Here is a 19,410-nt window from a genome sequence, read left to right on the forward strand (position 1 = left end):
AAGGGCAGTTATGCCATGTACTCAGTTAACTGCCCCAGGTGTTTGAATGGAAAGTCATTCTCCTGAGACTTGATTTGTGTGTCTGAGAATGTCAGGAAAGCAGAAGCTGAAGCATTATCTGATAAACTTTTGGGATTGCTCTGTAATTCACTATGGTAGAATCTGAGATGTTAAAATCATTCTTGCCTTACCAAAGCTGAGAAGGAGTCAGACATTTTAGAAAAAGAGGTTTAGACAGTTTAAAATAAGAACTAGGGTCCATAGGCGCTGACTTTTGTTTTTCCCAGTGGATGCTCCACCCCAAGGCCCCACCCCAACTCCACCCCTTACCCCGAGGCCTTGCTCTCGCTCCACCTCTTCCTGCTCCCACTCTGCCCCCTCCCCAAGGCCCCCCCCACCCACTTGTCGCTCACTTCTCTCAGCCCCCTTCCGCAAAGCTCCCCGCCATCCCGCTGCTGCTCCTCTCCATCCTCCCCGAACCTCTCCCACCAGCTGCCTAACAGCTGATTGGCGGCCAGCCCCAAGGCCCCGCGGAACAGCTGATCAGCTGGCCAGCCCCAGGGCCCACCCAACAGCTGTGGATGGTGGGTGCTGAGCACCCCCTATTTTTTTTCCATGGGTGCTTGAACCCCGGAGCACCCACGGAGTCGGCATCTATGCTAGGGCCCAAATCCTCAAAGATATTTAGTTGCCTAACTCCCACTGAAATCAGTAGGTGTAATGTGCCTAAGTACCGTTGAGGATTTGGGCCTAGGGAAAATGTAACTGTTCTGCTCTAAATCACTGACAAGTGGTTCTCAAACTAGGGCCGCCGCTTGTTCAGGGTGGCCAACACGTCCCTCGGCCTGCGCGGCTTCCTGCAGCTCCCATTGGCCTGGAGCGGCGAACCACGGCCAGTGGGAGCCGCAATCAGCCGAATCTGCGGACACGGCAGGTAAACAAACAGGCCCGCCAGGGGCTTTCCCTGAACAAGCGGTGGTCCTAGTTTGAGAACCACTGATTTAGAGGGATCAGATTAAATGGAGCCATAGCCCTGTGACACACCTGCTTTTTGTTTACTGTGAGAAGATCTGAATGTAGGAACTTGCAGTTGGAAATGTCAATGGTGTGAGTGGCTAGCAGGAGTTGAGGTGCCCGACTAGCTCCTGCATGTTCTTAGGAGCAGCCTACTGTAAAAGTGCCAGTCAGAACACTTCCTTTATGTAGGCATCATGGCCTGGTGAACAGAGCATGGGTCTGGGTGTCAGCAATTCTCAAATCCTAATCCCATCTCTGTCCCTGAGTGTGAGGCCTAGAACAAATTGCAGCCTGGGTGAGCCTCATTTCCTTCATCTGTGGGATAATACAGGCCTCCTTGGGGTACTCTGTGAAACAACTTGTTACTGTTAGTGAAATGCTTTGAAAGTGGAAAGTGCTGAGTATTATATTTATTGCTCTTAATTCCTCAGCATCCATGATAGTTCTTGCTTGGTTACTCTCTAGAGAGTCCTGGAGGAGGGAGACAAAACAGCGGAGCAAGGTCTCATTTCCTCGTGGACTCTTCCTGCATGCAATGCCTCTCTTTCCTTGAGTGAGAGAACCATTCTAATTATTACTAGCATTGTATCAAATGCAGGCTGAATTTTTGCCTTCAGAAACTTGAGGCTTTGTAATAAATGAAAACATTTAATGTCTTAAGTTAATTTAAGATACGTTTTGTTTAAAGTTTGAGGTAACATTTATTAAAGCCTTGGGTTAGGTCTCTATGCTGGATGTAATATTTATTGATTTATATTAAGTACTTGATATGGTCAATCATGATCTGATAAAAAAATACAACTTACCTTTAGTTACATTGTTCTTACTGAGCATAGAGAAGAAAGATTATATTTATCAGAAATGCATAGGTAAGTTTTATGAACCTGAATTTGTTGGTAAAAATGCCACAGGCATACATATGAAGCCTATTATTTACTATTTTGGGTAATGTTCTTTTTATGACCTGTATACGCGTGAAAATCGATATGTATGCAAATGCACTGCACCCAGTTATACTGCTTTGGCAATACAGGATGTGACAAAAATACTGTAGTTAGTGTGATCATATTCAAATGCTATTTAAAAATTATATCATAAAAATAAAAGGAAAAAAAGGAAAAATTAGGCTCATTGGCATAAGATCCAAGCTAGTGCTATACCATCCAACTCTTTTTCTTTTTACCTAAACATTGAGAGAGAGAGAGAGAGTGAGAGTGACTCCTCCTTGGAAATGTTCATCATGCAAAAATATGACAAAGAGAAAAGCTAATCCAAACTGTATGTGCAAAGGGACACTGCTACACTGTGGGTTTTGTGTGATTACTAAGGAAAAGAACAGCAGAGTTATAGGCATGATTTTTAAAGGGATTTGGAAGCCCAGTTCTCATTAAAATTAATGGGAATTGAGTGCCCCACTCCCTTAGGACATAATTCCTATAAACATATTTGTAAAGTTCCCCGAAGTGCTGGATCTCAATCAGCTTGGCCTTAGAAATTCAACATTTTGGTTACTTTGTCCTTGATAATTTGCTGTAGCAAAGAATTACACCCTGGGCACACAGTCCTGCACTCCTTTCTCATCTTCCTACTGTGCTCCTGGGACATGCAGGCACAGGGTCATTCCTGCCGTAAAGAGTAGCACATAGGAGGCTGCTCTCATCTTCTTGTCTATATCCTTTCCTGCAGCTGCTTCTTCCCTCATCCCATGCAGATGCTCAGTCCCTTCACAAAGCCAATCTCTCTCCCTCTCTGCCCCCCCAGTATCACCCACCATATTCCCAGCACCATCCTACCACTGTTTCTCCATCCCTATCCACCTTCAATGCTGCTTACTCCTATTTGGCCCTTCCCATACCAGCTGCCTTCTGCTTGTCTAGTCCTCCCTGGCTTTTAAGTAGCTCCCACTGCCCTCCACCAGAAGGCCTGACTAGGATTCCCTGTTGGGACCCCACTTTTCTACTGACCAGGTTTCCCTCTCAGATTAACCACTATCCCAGTGAGCACTGAGGCCTAGTGATAACTGAGGCCTAGTGAGCCTAACAGTGGGAAAGTGGATACAAGTTTATAAAGTATTAAATAACTTATTACAATTAATGTTGATGGGAAAGATGTTAAAAGGGAGACAAAGACCAAATTAGTCTAAACAAAAAGGCCTAGTGAAATAACTCAACGATTGTTAAAATCATGCCTAGTAAAAGAAAGAAGAGTGGGACTACAAATCAATGGACTAAAATTAGTGTGTTGGAAATTAGGCCTAATTGGTGGACAAAATAATCAGGGGATGGACTATTCCTCCCACCACTCGCGTCTGGGTCCTCAAAAAGAGACTTTGGGAGAAATTAGCAACCAGAATGCTGGCTGCCTGAAAGATGGGAGACCACAATGGGCTTCACCATTATGGCTGCCACCCCGGCATCTCCTGGGATCCACAGTGACACTACTGGGCCTGCTCCTGAGAGATGTCCTGACCAGACTTGGCCAAAGAAAAGGACCCAAATGACATCATCACCTCCACTGGCTTCCACTAAATCCCAAACACCATCTGGGGTGTGAAATTTAGTTACTCCCCTTGTGTGTTCTTTTCCTTCCCCACTTCCCCAACTATCACTTAGCCAGAAAAGGTGCCTGAAGACTCCTCAGCTAAAACAACCCTGTGTCATACTCTTATGACATCCTTTGGTTCTCTCGGGAGCACAAATAAAGTCATTTTGGAGATAGAGAATTGGAGCATTATTTTTCATCAGGAGATAAGATTATACTTCTCTTGATATTGCCTGGCTAGTGCAGACCTAAAGAAGGAAGCTGCTGTCACTTTGATTAGGAACTAAATTAGGTTTTATTCTCCAATTTTTGATTAGGGTTTTTCTCTTACTCTCTTTTTTTCTCTTACTAAAATTAATGGATATTGTGAAATTGTGGTGGTGAATACTGACTTTCTGGGTTCCCTTATATGAAACATTCATATCATAGCAAGTGGCATTGTCTGTAGTGTCTTATGCTTTTCCCCTCATTTCAAGGAGCAGCCATGATTACAAAAACTGCTGGCAACATGTCCCTGGCAGCAACGTGTCCCTGGCAGCAACATTGCTATCCATGGGAAGCAGGTGGCAATGTGGAAGCAAGTGGCCCTTGTGTAGACATTGTGTTCCTGTAACCGAATCCCTGAGCTCAGCCGGGTTGGCTGTGTGTTCACTAGAAAAAAGATATGATAGTAACTTGAGTTGGCTAACTCAAGGTGAAATTCTAGTTGAAGACAAAACAGTTTGTAGTTTTCTTGAAAGTAAACCATAGTCTTTAAATTGCTTGACCTAGTATTTCATGTGAAAACTACAAACTGCTTTGTCTTCACTAGGATTTTGCCAAGAGTTAGCTAACTCGAGTGAAGAATACCTTTCCCGCCCCCCCCAGGGAAAAAAATGCCGCATACATGGAGCCATCTTACTTTCTATTCTCGAATGGAAGAATTCAAAGTAAACTCTGCTGGTTAAAATGTACGTTCTCCATTCCTTATTTTGAATTATTCCCACAAGGGCATAATGAGCCACTTAGTTCTTAAGAGATTAGGTAGCCTGGTTGTTTTAACATCTTCAGTCCTGAATTCTTTGGTGCTATATGCAAAGTGTGTCACATAAGTGGCTAATAGGTCATTGAGGGATTTTAATAAAATGATGGTTCATCTCAGGAACCTAGGTTCTCACAGAAATTTGTTTAGTGGCCTGAATCCTGTGGTCAGTATCTGAAAGTTACCTTGTAATTTTTTACATTTGCAGTAGCTGTCTGTACAGAGAAACAAACCGATGGACGTGTGGGAAAACAGGACTGTAATCTGACAAGCATGAGCAAAGCTATAGTCCACAGGGAATGTTTCACAGTGCCTGCTTGTATTATAGGCTTGGGCCTCACTGTCCTGAGCATGACAGTTCAATAAAATGAGAGAATATTTTTGTTTAATACTAAAAAAAGTCAATACCCACCCCCATTCATTTTGTCATTTAAGTTTGCACAGAGTGTGTTTACTCTTCATATATAAAACAGTAACACATAAAACACCTATTTTGATTATAAAATCGCCAAGGAATCCAGAAGGTGTAGAAGCATCTAAAATAGAGATGTGAATAGAGGCCAAGAACAGCTTTTTTTAAACTTATGTTTAATATGCAGTATAAACTTATAGTTTATAGGCAATATACATAGGCAATATAAGCTTAGTTTCTTACTCCTCCTCACTCCCTTTATCACTTTATTCCACTCACAGTTGTTCAGGGACATGTGGTGTGAAATGGCGTATCTTCCCTTCTACAAATTTTTCACAATATCATGGTGAAGTGATCTGTACACTTCCAAGATATGAACCACAGTGGTGCAAGCTAAGGACCAAAATCCTCAAGTGCTTCTCTAGAAAAATTTTAATTTGGCCTGTAAGTGATTTACCATATCCTGTTGTGGGAGGGTGAAATCACCGTGAAATCACATCACAGAAGTAGGAGTATGTTGTCTCTTACTCTGATAATTAGGGATGGGCTTGGACTATGAAGTCTAGCTCCAGTTCAAATTTCCCCATGTCTGAGGCTGCTCAGATTCAGGGTATTCATTCAGACTTATCTTCAGTGGTTATATCTATATGTATATCTATGAGAGAGAGAGAGAGTGAGTAAATACCAGATGGTATAGTTTGCAACACTGTACTTTCACATCATCAGTTTTATTCAGTTGGCTGAGATTAGCCAGAGAGTTTTTCACCAAGCTGAACTAAAATAACCAAAAGGTAGACATAGGTACAGGATAGTATTCTTTGAAAACAGTCAGAATCACTTAATAAAAGTTTCTTATAGACAAATAGACACTTTAATTGCAAGTTCAGCACAAGGGAAAATTGACTTTTTCCACTAAATATTTAATATAAAAATGTTTTCAAAGCACCTCATAAACATCATAAAAGATGAAGGATGAAATGGATGCAATACTTACCCAGCTAACCCACCAAAAATCTCCGTGACATAGGAATAATCCCCTCCTGATTTCGGGATAGCAACTCCTAGCTCAGCATAACATAAAGATCCAAGGACAGCAATTCCTCCTCCAAGCACCCAAACAACAAGAGCTAGTCCCACTGACCCAGAGTGTTCCAGAACTCCTTTTGGTGAAATAAAGATTCCAGAACCAATAATGTTACCTGGAATAAACAAAAGATTGGTGGGGTGTTAGGGGAAAAGATAGAGGTAAGTTCTCTCATTGCTCTTCTAAGGTTTGATTGCATTTATGTTTGCGTAAACCTTAAGGAAAATGTTGCAACTTAGCAAAAATCAAGTAAAATGGAGAGCATTAGGTCTGCTGAAGCAGTTTATGGGAAGCTGGTGAACATGTTTTTACTAAAGCACTGCAATTAGACACATTTAAACAGTTTGTAAAATTGTTCCCTCTCACCTGCACTGTCCCCAGCTATTATAATTAAAGGGTTCAGGAATTTATTCTCTCTTTCTAAGAGGAGTCTAAGTAATATAAAGTCCATTTACAATATAGATCAGAGTCTAAATCGGGGTGGGCAAACTACGGCCCGAGGGCCAGATCCTGCCTGCGAGCTGTTTTAAGTCAGCCTGCGAGCTCCCGCTGGGGAGTTGGGTTTGGCCCAACTCTGGCCGGGGCGCTGGGTTGGGGGGTGCACCATGTGGCTCCGCCCCGCTCCGGTGCTCCAGCTGGGGCGCTGGGTCAGGGGCCGAACCAGGGGCTCGGCCCCGCTCCGGCCTGGGTGCTGGGTCGGAGGCCAGACCACGCAGCTTGGCTCTGCTCTGGCACTCTGGCCGGGGCGCTGGGTCGGGAGCTAGACCACGCAGCTCAGCCCTGCTCCAGTGCTCCAGCCGGGGCGCTGGGTAAGGGGCCGCACCACATGGCTACTAGAAGCCAGGCATGGCCCCGCTCTGGCTCCTACGTGCTCCAATGGCCCCCTCCTGCGCTCCAATGGGAGCTGCAGGGGCAGTGCCTGCGGACAGGGCAGCGTGCAGAGCCGCCTGGAAACACCTCCGTGTAGGAGCCGAAGAAGGGTTATGCCACTGCTTCCGGGAGCTGCTTGAGGTAAGCGCTGCTCGCAGCCTGCACCCCTAAGCCTCTCCCCATGCCCCAACCCCCTGCCCCAGCCCTGATCTCCCTCCCGCTCTCTGAACCCCTCAGTCCCAGCCCAAAGCACCCTCCTACACCCCAAACTCCTCATCCCCAGCCCCACTCCAGAGCCCACACCCCCAACCAGAGCCATCACCCCAACCCCAATTTTGTGAGCATTCATAGTCCACCATACAATTTCTATTCCCCGATGTGGCCCTCGGGCCAAAAAGTTTGCCCACCCCGGTCTAAATAATACATGGTGTAGCTACAATGTGGTGACCAATCAGAGGCTGTCATTTGGGGCTCTGGCCAAAGGAACAAATGAATTTAAACCCATGTTATAGCTTGTACTTGAACAAAATCCTTTAAAAGGCTGACGTCCTTGAAGTCCATTAAAGTCTTGATATTTCTAACACGTGCTCAGTGTCCATGGATTCTTAAGGGATAAATAATATTGTGTGAACAATATATAGGACAACGTGAACTTTGTAGTACTAATGATTGATACATGAGCTGAAGTAACGCTACCATTACAAAATGAACACTCGATTGTTGCAGCATTTTTCTTTCATATGGAGCCTGTCTACTCTCACTGAACTCAATGGAAATTCTGCCATTGTCTTCCTCGAGTGCAGGAGCAAGCCCACAGAGATCAGTCTCAGGGGTTAGCCCTAACAGGAGAGACATCCCTGTGTGACAGACCCAGACCAGTGGGGTACAGGAGTCTGGTAGAGGGCAAATATACTGGTCACTGGATGAGTAGTTTTCTGTTCCCTGAGTGACCACAGCAGGGGCTGCACTAGAGTAATCAGGAACCTGCTAGAACCAGTTAAGGCAGGCAGGCTAATTAGGACACCTGGAGCCAATTAAGAAGAAGCTGCTAGAATCAATTAAGGCAGGCTAATCAGGTCACCTGGGTTTTAAAAAGGAGCTCACTTCAGTTTGTGGTGCGAGTGTGAGGAGCTGGGAGCAAGAGGCGCAAGGAGCTGAGAGTGTGTGCTGCTGGAGCATTGAGGAGCACAAGCGTTATCAGACACCAGGAGGAAGGTCCTGTGGTGAGAATAAGGAAGGTGTTTGAAGGAGGCCATGGGGAAGTAGCCCAGGGAGTTGTAGCTGTCATGCAGCTGTTACAGGAGGCACTATAGACAGCTGCAGTCCACAGGGCCCTGGGCTGGAACCCGGAGTAGAGGGCGGGCCTGGGTTCCCCCCAAACCTCCCAATTGACCTGGACTGTGGGTTCTCCCAGAGGGGAAGGCCTCTGGGCTGTTTCCCAACCCACATGGTGAATCTCTGAGGCAAGAAAATCCGCCAATAAGCGCAGGACCCACCAAGATAGAGGAGGAACTTTGTCACACCTGTTAGACTTGGGGTTTTCAGTGCAATATCCTTATCCTGGCAGGCTCAAGTGCACATTTTTTTCCAACATCAAAACTTCTATAAAGAGAATAGGGAAACTCCTGCAATAATATTCTATAAAGAGACTTTTCTCCTCTGTGTGCGCGCATACACACACAAAGTTGGCTAACTTTGAGCTACAGTTGTTGAAGTGCATTTCCTATCAATGCAATCACTAAAAATCCTGGATATCACCAGTTAATCAACATTGACATCTGGACCAACACACTTCATGTGCCTGTCCACCCACATGTCATCGCACCAGATTCACTCTCTCATCTTCTGCACAACAAACATCCTTTCACTTCTAACATATAACCACACCCGATGCACACTTCTCATTCTTCAAATCATGCTAGCATGCACAACCTTAACTCTTATCTCAATTCTCTTTAGGTAGAATTAACACCGACTTTCTTTGCATCGGTCTTCACTGCAGAGGACGTGGGGGAAGATATCCACGTCAGAGCTATGCTTTTTGGGTGACAAATTTGAAGTATTATCCTACACTGATGTGTCAATAGAAGAGGTTTTAGAACAAATTGCTTACATTAAACAGGAATAAGTCACCAGGACCAGAGGGCATTCAGCCAAGAGTTCTGAAGGAACTCAAATCTGAAATTGCAGCACTGCTAACTGTAGTATCAAGTATCAGAGGGGTAGCCATGTTAGTCTGAATCTGTAAAAAGCAACAGAGGGTCCTGTGGCACCTTTAAGACTAACAGAAGTATTGGGAGCATAAGCTTTCGTGGGTAAGAACCTCACTTCTTCAGATGCAAGTGTAACCTAACATAACTGTAGTATGTAACCTATCGCTGAAACAAGCCTCTGTACCAGATGACTGGAAAATAGCTAAAGCGATGCTGATTTTGAAAAATGGTTCCAGAGGTGATACTGGCAATTACAGGACGGTGAGCCGAACTTCAGTTCTGGGCAAATTGGTAGAAAGTGTAGTAAGGAACAGAATGATCAGACACATAGATACATATGCTCTGCTGGGTAAGAGTCAACATAACTTTTGTTAAGGGAAGTCATGCCTTACCAATCTATAGAATTCTTTGAGTGTGTCACTGTGGATAGTTTTCTGAAAACTTCAGGTCAATGCGCATCAGCAGTCAAAAAGGCTAAAAGAATGTTAGGCACTATTAGGAATGGGATACAAAGTAAAAGAGAAAATATCATAACACTGCTATATGAATCCATGGTGTGCCCATGCCTTGAATACTGTGTCTAGTTCTCAGCACCCCATTTCAAAAAGGATACAGTGGAATTGGACACGGTTCAGAGAAGGGCAACAAAGAAGATTAAGTGTATGGAAAGATGTCCACATGAGGAGAGACTACAAAACCGTTCAGCTTAGAAAAGAAACGACTAAGCAGGGATATAATAGAAGCCTACAAAATCATAAATGGCAAGGAAAAAGTGAAGAGAAAAGTGTTTTGCCCTTCCCCACAATATAAAAACCAGGGGTCACCCAATGAAATTAATAGACAGCAGGTTTAATACAAACAAGAGGAAATATTTTTTCATACAATGCACAATTAACCTGTGGAACTCATTGCCATGGGATGTTGTGATAATCAAAAGTATAACTGGATTCAAAAAAGAACTGTATAAGTTCATGGAGGATAGGTCCACCAATGGCTATTAGCCAAGATGGTCAGGGATACAACCCCATGCTAAGGGTGACCCTAGACCTCTGACTGCCAGAAGCCATGGGTGGATCACTCCAACTGCCCTGTTCTGAACACTCCCCCTGAAGCTCTGGTACTGGCAATTGTTAGAAACAGGATACTGGTCTCACCCAGTTTAGCAGTTCTTACGTTCTTATGCGTGGAAGGAAGCAGCTCTCTAATAGGAGGTATGAGAAGGCTGCAAGGTACAGAATGGTCCACTTGGGGGGGACGGGACTGATGACTAGCTTGGTATTTCACAAGACAAAGAGTCACTATTTCTCCACTGGATGGCCCTGGTGTTCAGATGTGTGGGGGCAGCACTCAGGGTCACATGTCCCCTCCGGAGGTGCTGCTTGGCTTGTATTGAGCATGCTCAGTAACATCTGCTGAAGCTGCTGCCCTCACTCTGCCCACCCCCTTATCGGCAGGTACAGGTCATCTCTGCTGGTATTTGTTGCTGGAGGGGTGTCCCACAGTTATGGACTATAACAGGTGTGCTGAAGCGGGACTTTCCTGTTGCAGAGTCTAGAAGGTTCCTAGCTCCTCACACATCCAGATGTCAGGCCACAGATAGATCTGCTAGCACACAGATTTGCTATAGTGCGTTGTCATGGTAAATCCGCGAAACAAAACAAAAAACAGTTCCACATCAACATAACAGACAACTCATCAAGATGCATCCTCAGAACAACATACTTTACATAAGGACAATGGAATGAAGGTGGTTTTTATAATTGTTTGGAGCTGGGTGGCTTGGGTATCATAACAATGAATTTAGAAAGTGGGAGTATTTTACACCAGCCCTGCTAACGTGTTCACTCATGTAGGACAGAGCTGCTGTATTGTTACTTAGTGTTTAAATAAGTAGAGCTTTTCCAAGCCTGCAGCTCAACCAAGTCAAAACGCTAAGCTTTAAAACTTTCATTTTGGTGTCACGGGGTTCAGCTGAGATGGCATTTTATATATGCCTGCAATTCACACTGGTGTGTAAAATGTGGGTTGATGTGATATGGACTTTATTATTAGCTGTGTGATACTGGATGGTGAAGGGTCTCTCTCTCTCTCACACACCCACACACAAATAAAATAAAAAATGGGCCAACTGGCAGTTCAGGGAAACAGTGCCTGGGGGTGAAAAGGTACAGCAGCTTAAAACTGTACTGCTGCCAACGCCAAATGTTCAAAAACCATGAGCCAGGCCCCCAAAATCATGAGACTGGTTTAAATATCATGGGATTTAAAAAAAGAACATAAAATCAATTTGAGTTCTTTTGATTTGCTTTCTGGTGTTTGAGCATTTAGTGCACACTTGGTTACATTTTCAAGCAACTTTCCACAACCAGGGGCAGAAACTTACTTTTTTCTTTAAAAGAAAGCTGAGATTCCCGAGTAATAACTTTGTCTCCAGGAACTGTGGCTTTTAGAAAAACACTAAACATCATGAGATTTTTGATAAAATCATGAGAGTTGGCAACCCTGTTAAAGTAGGGTTATTAAATCTGCTGTAGAACCAGAATCTCAAATAAAAAAGCAGATTTTGCTAGTGTATTGGTATAGGAACTCAGTGAATAACTTCTGCAGTTGGCTGTCTTCTATCTTGTAACAACACTGAATCTCTTCTTAAATATTTTCCCCCGGATGTCACCATTTTTTGTAGTAAAAACTACTAGGTTGCTTTACATTGGTGATTAATTGCACCTACACATAAGTGACACTATCCTCTGAGGATGCATTAGAGTGCTACAATATCAGGATGAGGTAATCTCATGGTATCACATCAAAAACTGGCAAAATCCAAGAAGAAGAGCAGACTCAGAATTTGATCCTATTTGTATTCAGAAAGGAACTGTGTGTGTGTGTGTATGTGTGCAAAGAAACAGATTAAAGATTGATTACAGAGTGCTGTTTAAGATTTCCCTTTGGATTTACAGCCTAGTACAAATTTCAATGGATTATAAAACTGAATTACATCTTTTAAAATCAAATGACGTCCTCCCCAAACAAACAAACAAACAAAGGGCTGCTGTATCTCAAAATGATTAGTTTAAACTGTTTATAGAGCTGAATAAATATTTATCACACAAGAATATAGAAATATGCAAAATAGAATTTTCATCACTGTTTTGAAATGACTAAGTGCTGGATAGAATCTCACACAAAAGGAATTCCTATTGGACATAGACTAGAATGATTGAAAAATATGGTAGAAATCTGGTTAATATTATGTTTGTGGCAGAGCAGACTTCTGGCTGACACTTGAGATCAGGACAGTGAAAATCTAATTAACATTCAAAATAACCTTCTCAAGGGAAGACAGTCACCCGGGGTGGAATGCTAAACTAGTCTGAGGGAACCTGATGAGTCAAACTGGAACAAGAACAGCTATTCAAATAAACTGCCTTCTAAACAAGTGATATGCTGACAGGTCCAGTGCATTCCTTTTGAGCGCTGCAGATTACATAAAAAAAAATTGGTACAATAAGACTGAATGCATAGAAATGGGTAATTTCAGGAAAATGCAAAAAATACAGTGGGTATTGTGCCAGAGAGAAGTGTATGACCAGGTGCAGAACTTGAGTAAACTCCATTATCCCTTGTTTTGATAGGGAAAAAAGGGTTGTGTGGCTGGTATGGCAAGGCAGGCTATTCACACTTATCTATCAAAGTAACTGAGAGTATAACAGACACAAAGAAAGGAGGGGAAGCTTCACTGACACAGAGGTAGGTGACTGAGGCCACATCTACACTACATACTTTGGTCGACACAAGTTATGTTGGCATAAAGCCGTCACAGTGAGTGTATTGCTTGTGCATGTGCATATTTGGCTCCTTGCGTCAGCATTGTGTGTGCTTACTGGGAGTGCTTGTGTCAATGCACGGTGTGGTGCACCATGGGTAGGTATCCCAGTGTACAACTTGCCACTGTTCAGTGCACTGTCTTTTGGGAAGTCTTGGCAATGTATCATTGGGCAGAAATGTGTTGTGCAGGGGTGACTGTGAGCAAGGGGTCAACTTCCAAGTGTGCAACTCTCTGCATTCCATAATGTCATCTATATCCCATAATATTTATACCTTTTTTCAAAATCCCACTAACCGGGGCGACCCTCCTTGCTGTCTGCCATTTCTGACCAGGGCCGCCCAGAGGATTCAGGGGGCCTGGGGCAAAGCAATATCGGGGACCCCTTCCATAAAAAAAAATTTGCAATACTATAGAATGCTATATTCTCGTGGGGGCCCCTGCGGGGCCCGGGGCAAATTGCCCCACTTCCCCCCCTCCCCCCGGGCGGCCCTGTTACTGACAGAAGCATGTAGCCTGCACGGCTCTGCTGTATCGCCATAAGCGTTGCATGCACAGGATGCATGATCCTCCAGTATTTGCAGAAGTGTAAGAAAAACCGAATCAGTGGGGAACATGACGATTTCTTGGAAGACAGATACCGTGTTTCCCCGAAAGTAAGACATCCCCCGAAAATAAGACCTACTTCCAGTTTTGCCTCTTGCTGTAATATAAGGCATCCCCCGAAAATAAGACCTCCCGGATAATAAGGCCACCCCGGAATATAAGGCCCCGAAGCTCCAGGAAAAATAAGACCTCCCCTGAAAATAAGACCTAGCGCATCTTTGGGAGCAAAAATTAATATAAGACACTGTCTTATTTTCGGGGAAACAGGGTAGCTGTGGGATATAATGAGAACCAATTCATGAAAGGATTTAAGCTTATGCTTAAGTGCTTTTCTTTATTTGGATGGGCTGACTGCAGAATCAGGGCTTCAAATGTAGTCATAGCCCCTTTCTGCAACCAGCTGCACAATGTAGTTCTAGAAGGAAGAGTCTGCAGAAGAGAGAAGGTGCTGGGCTTTTCCCCCCCCTACGTTATTAACAGCCCAAATATAAATGCACGTTATACTGCAAGTGCAGCATTAGAACTGATGTATTTCTCACTACCTTTGCAATGGTTGGAAGTTTCCACTTAAAAACTAGAGGCTATGTCTCAAATCAAAGTTGCTGTTTTTTCTAACTGACAACTCTGCAAATTTCACCTGAGATCTGAAAATCAATCTGTTTCTTCTGGCTTTTGCATCATCACTAGTAATAATGATGCTATCATTAAATCTTAGTTGACAATGTTGCTGCTCCATGAGACTGATTAGAATCCAGCTTGCTCTCATAGAGATGCATTGTCTCTGCATGGCTAACAGGATAAAACACTTATTTTTGTCAATAAAATTAGTATACGTAGCTGAAAGTCACACAAGGAGCAGATTTGTTGAGTAACTCTGATTTTTAGTCCTTTTTCTGACCATAACTTTATTTTAAGAGCAACTTCAGAATAATGGTAAAATTAATTATTATATATGGCCCTTCTTTAGCTGAAATAGCACAGGACATTTTAGTCTTTAATTCAGAATTAACTGGCTACAATTTCTACTGGATTAATAGGTCTTGATGTAAGTGATTCATACAAAACATCATTTATAGCGTTAATGGATTTGTTCTGGGTCTTCCTTACTGTGAAGCTACACAGTTGGAACAGGGAGAAAAATCTGTATAAAAGATGTATAAAGATCATGATGTATTGTTATACTTTGTACATACACGTCAACATTTCGTTTCTTTCTTTCTAGGATCATTTTGATTCTAGTTTATAACATCTTTTGCTCAAATGTTAAGGTGTGTTTTGGTTTAATTTGCCTATTCAGATTAGGATGATATTCTTGTTTGAGGCCCTTGTGTTCAAAAACTGTATGAATCATCCAAATACTACATAATATGTAAATGGGTCCCCTGACTCTAACAGTAGCCTCCCCTCTCTGCTCAGCACTCCCCTCATAGCTCAAGGTTGCTGCTATTTTCAGAAGCAGAAGGGATGGGCTAACATCCATCAGCTGACTTGTACTTATATTCATGCTACTCAGCAAACTGATTATATGAGCTTCCAGTCCCTAGCTAAGTCATCTTTTTATTGCACTAGTTAACTTGGAGATGATAAAATGCAAACCCTGCCTAGTGCAACAAAATTAAAGAGAGAAAAATGAGAGGAGAGAAATCGTAAAATCTTAAAGATTCTATGCAAAGGAAGGTGTGAAAGTTAGGGACACTTCTTTTGGAATCGTGAATTAATTCACTGTGTTTGTACTGAATTCAGATCCTTCTGATGAAAGGCCTGAGTTTGCTTTATCATTGTGGCTTTCATGTTGACTAGGGGAAATTAAGTGACAGTTAATTTACCACCCAGCTTTCCTTACTCACTAATCCAACATAACAGGCAGCCTGGCTGTGCGGCTGGAAGAAGTGGGAGATAAAAAAGAGGTGAGCATTACTATCAACAGTTTGGAAATAGTATGGTCAAACTATGATGTAGCACACTGAAGAAAAGGAAAGAGAGACAGATGGCAATGTGTTGTAAGGGTAGGGCCAAGGAGCTGGCCCCTTGGTACTATGGCAATGAGCACAGTATAAATGCCTGAAACCCAGCTAGTCAGGAGACCTGGTTTCTATTGCCATCTGACCTTGGACAAGATACTGAACCTCTGTGTACCTCAGTTTTCCATCTCTAAAACAGGGATAATACTAACATTAAATAAATACAAAGCATCAGTATTATTATTATTATTCTCCTTCCAAATTTGAAAGGTTGTGGGCAAGAGTAGTATATAACAGTATTTGCCTAATCCTTTCTATATGTTCAAAATCCTTTGTTACTGATGAGTCCCTCTTTTTATCTAGTAGTGTCCTGATTGCCAAAAAAGCTTTCTTTCACAATCAGGCTGCTGTTGTATTAATCAGAGATACTGTGGACCAAGTCAGTGAATTGTGTTTTATCCATTTCCATGGAAATAGTATAGTTTTCATGTCTTTATGAAAAAGTAATGCTTTCTGGGTCTAAATAACTGAGAAAGCAGGACAAGTGAATGAATGGGCAGTGTCCTGAAGGTTCTTTAAATACTGTAATTTGTAAACTTTCTCAGTTAAATTATCAGATTTACATCTATTAGAATCCTTGGTGTCCTTCATGTATGGAAATGTCTTGAGACAAAATTCTCCTTGGAGTCTCATGGTGGACCTCTCTGTTCTGCTCTTGCTACATGTGAGGCTCCAATATGAGTTCAGTGCATATCATAGAGAGCTGTCCTGAAGACCCGAGAAGATAATTTTGCCTTGCTGCACATGAAATATATTTAGCACCAGATATTCTGGATACATCAAATTTAGCCAAAGAAACATTAGAGCTCGTAAATCTTCTGGTGAGAGGTGGTGGAAGCTTTAGAACTTAAACTAGAAATAAAATGCCTCCTTGGCTAAGGAGATTGCAGTATTGCCAACTTCAAGAGATCAAAAATCCTGAGACAGACCCTCAAAAATAATGAGATAAAAAAATAAAATTGTGTTTTTTCGACTTTATGATTTGCTCTATTCCTCTGCCAATGTGCATGAGAATTTCAGTCTTTGAAAAGTCAACAGAAATGCATGCCTCTCCCTGGCTGCTCAGATGAAGATGTCACTTTACCCTCTCCTCATCCCTAAATAGGGGAATTCCCTCCATTTCCTATGACTGTCTTGACTCAGCAGCAAGACTTCTCTACCTCTCACTGCCCTGATGCTTCTCCTCTGACTGGGTCCCAACAGCATCATTTCTCTGGGTTCCCCCTTTCCTACTTCCTGCTGCTCCAGGACTGTCTCTCTGATATAGGGCCATACATGAAAGAGGGCAGGTCTAAGGCTCTTCCATGGAGCTTCACTCACATACTCAGCCATGAAAACTGTGGGATCGGTAGCGCTGCTCTCATCATGACAGCTCCTGCTGGCACCAAAATCACATGACTTGCAATTAATTTGTGTGAGTTTGGCAACACTGTCTTCCCCAGGTTGCTTGGAGGGGAATGCCCCTACCCCCCAGCTAGGGTGCTACCATCCAATCTCCTCCATCTCCCATCCCATCACTATCCTCTGCACCCCCCTTAGCCTCCTTCCTGCCCCGACATTCCCTGCAGCCCTGAAATCTGCCTCCTGCTCCCCCTCACTCTTCCCATTCACCTTTCATAGTGTCTCTGCACAGTCCCTGTGTCTGGTCTACCCCACTGAACCATAGGACAGCAGCCATTTTGTCTGGGGGCCTGGCTTCAATCTAATTGAAAACGGTGGGAGACAGCAGCTGACTTTATTAAGGGCAGCCTCACTTACCCATTCAGATAGACTAATGGCAGCCATCTTGCTGACTTTAGCCTCAGTGAAAGTAATAGCAGATGGTGGCCATTGTGAATAAAGGAGAATTCGTTAGTTGGTGACTTTCATCATGTTTTAATGAGACAGGTTAAAAAAACCACACAAATTGCTAGAGTCATGATACAGTCATGAGAGTTGATAATACTGAGATTTGGTAATTGGGCAGAGCCTTTATCTACACATCACTAGTTCCAGACCAGCCTTGGTCAGCAGGGAGTGTCAATAGCTTAAAATCTGCCTGTTCTGTGAACTTCTCTACAGATGTGGCCCTTCCATAGCAAGAGGTACATTGGCAGGGCAGTATGGGGAGATCTGTATTGCCATTCTCATTAATGTACCTATATTATGGATAATTTGCTTCAGTTCTACCAGCTCGTGTGCACTAAATTCACTTTTTGCTTTCATTTTCTCTACGGTATTCTCTCCTGTGAACACATGAGTTCCATCTTTCTTCTCGCAATGTCTTGCTGCAGATCGGAGGCTTGCTGAGAGAGCTTTCTGTTCTTTCATTGCCATGGCTGGAGTTCTGTTCTAAGGAGCTGCCACTCTGATCCTGGCAGAAGACATCACTTGACTCTGAAGTGTGTTGAGGCATTGATCATAGTTTGCAAAGAAACTGCAGAAGCAGGGATGAGGAATGATGTGTGGTACATACACATTTGCTTGAAAACCTTTTCATGACTATCCAGGCTCAATTTACTAGGAAAGATGGCGAGAATGGTTTTTGAGTAGGCTAATGAAGGAGGCTGTATGATCAATTCCAACAAATCAGTGATTGGTGGCCACAGAAAACCGGACCTGAAGTAAAAGGATGCAATCTTACACTTCCTATGCAGCCAAATTCCCATGGATGGAGCCCAGTAGGTAGCAATGTATTTCCACAAGATGGATATTTGAGCAGGATTGGTGTTACACATTTTCACTGTGATACTGTATATCCTACACAAACTTGTGATTTCAGATACTCAGTGAACACAATCATCCATCTGCAAAGAGCAGAGGATAGATAAAGGCCAATCTAAATTGTTCCAGTAGCAGGAATGGAAAAAACTAGGCAGGTGAAGGGTGTCAGGAGTGTGAACCAGTCAAATAAATTAGATTTAGTCTCCACCTACTGGCACAAGAGTGTAACCCAACAGTCCAGATTTAGTACAGAAGAATCTCAGAATCATGAGCTGACAGGTCAACCTAGGGTGATCAGATACCCCGATTTTATAGGGAAAATCCCGATATTTGGGGCTTTGTCTTATACAGAATCATAGAAGATTAGGGTTGGAGACCTCAGGAAGTAATCTAGTCCAACTCCCTGCTCAAAGCAGGACCAACCCCAACTAAATCATCCCAGCCAGGGCTTTGTCAAGCTGGGCCTTAAAAACCTCTAAGGATGGAGATTCCACCACCTCCCTAAGTAACCCATTCCAGTGCTTCGCCACCCTCCTTGTGAAATAGTTTTTCCTAATATCTAACCTAGACCTCCCCCACTGCAACTTAAGACCCATTGCTTTTTGTTCTGTCATCTGCCACCACCATTGAGTCCGACGATCTAGCCAGGTTTTTATACACCTTATAGTCCATTCATCCAATCCATACTTTAACTTGCTGGCAAGAATACCGTGGGAGACTGTATCAGAAGCTTTGATAAAGTCAAGGTATATCATGTCCACCGCTTTCCCTATATCCACAGAGCCAGTAATCTCATCATAGAAGGCAGCCAGGTTGGTCAGGCATGACTTGCCCTTAGTGAATCCATGTTGACTGTTCCTGATCACTTCCCTCTCCTCCAAGTGTTTCAAAATGGATTCCTTGAGGACCTGCTCCATGATTTTTCCAGGGACTGAGGTGAGGCTGACCGGTCTGTAGTTCCCCGGATTCTCCTTCTTCCCCTTTTTAAAGATGGCACTTGTGAGGTAAGGAAGTGCTATTATTCCCATCTTGCACATGTTAGGACCTTGTCTTCACTACAAAAAAGTGTACTCTTGAGTTACCTAACTTGAGTTAAGAA

General features: G+C 43.2%; 1 protein-coding gene across 1 annotated transcript in view; it reads right to left on the minus strand.

The window, feature by feature from the left end:
• The window catches only part of SLC7A10 (solute carrier family 7 member 10), a 73,454-nt gene that overhangs the window by 18,535 nt on the left and 35,509 nt on the right, over positions 1-19,410 (minus strand). The window contains exon 2 of the mRNA XM_024219388.3: positions 5,986-6,190. Within this exon, the coding sequence (XP_024075156.1) occupies positions 5,986-6,190 (205 nt within the window). The remainder of the gene's footprint in view (positions 1-5,985; positions 6,191-19,410) is intronic.

This window comes from Terrapene carolina, unplaced genomic scaffold, assembly GCF_002925995.2.
Source record: "Terrapene carolina triunguis isolate 2854851 unplaced genomic scaffold, T_m_triunguis-2.0 Scaffold130, whole genome shotgun sequence".
NCBI classification, from domain to species: Eukaryota; Metazoa; Chordata; order Testudines; family Emydidae; genus Terrapene; species Terrapene triunguis.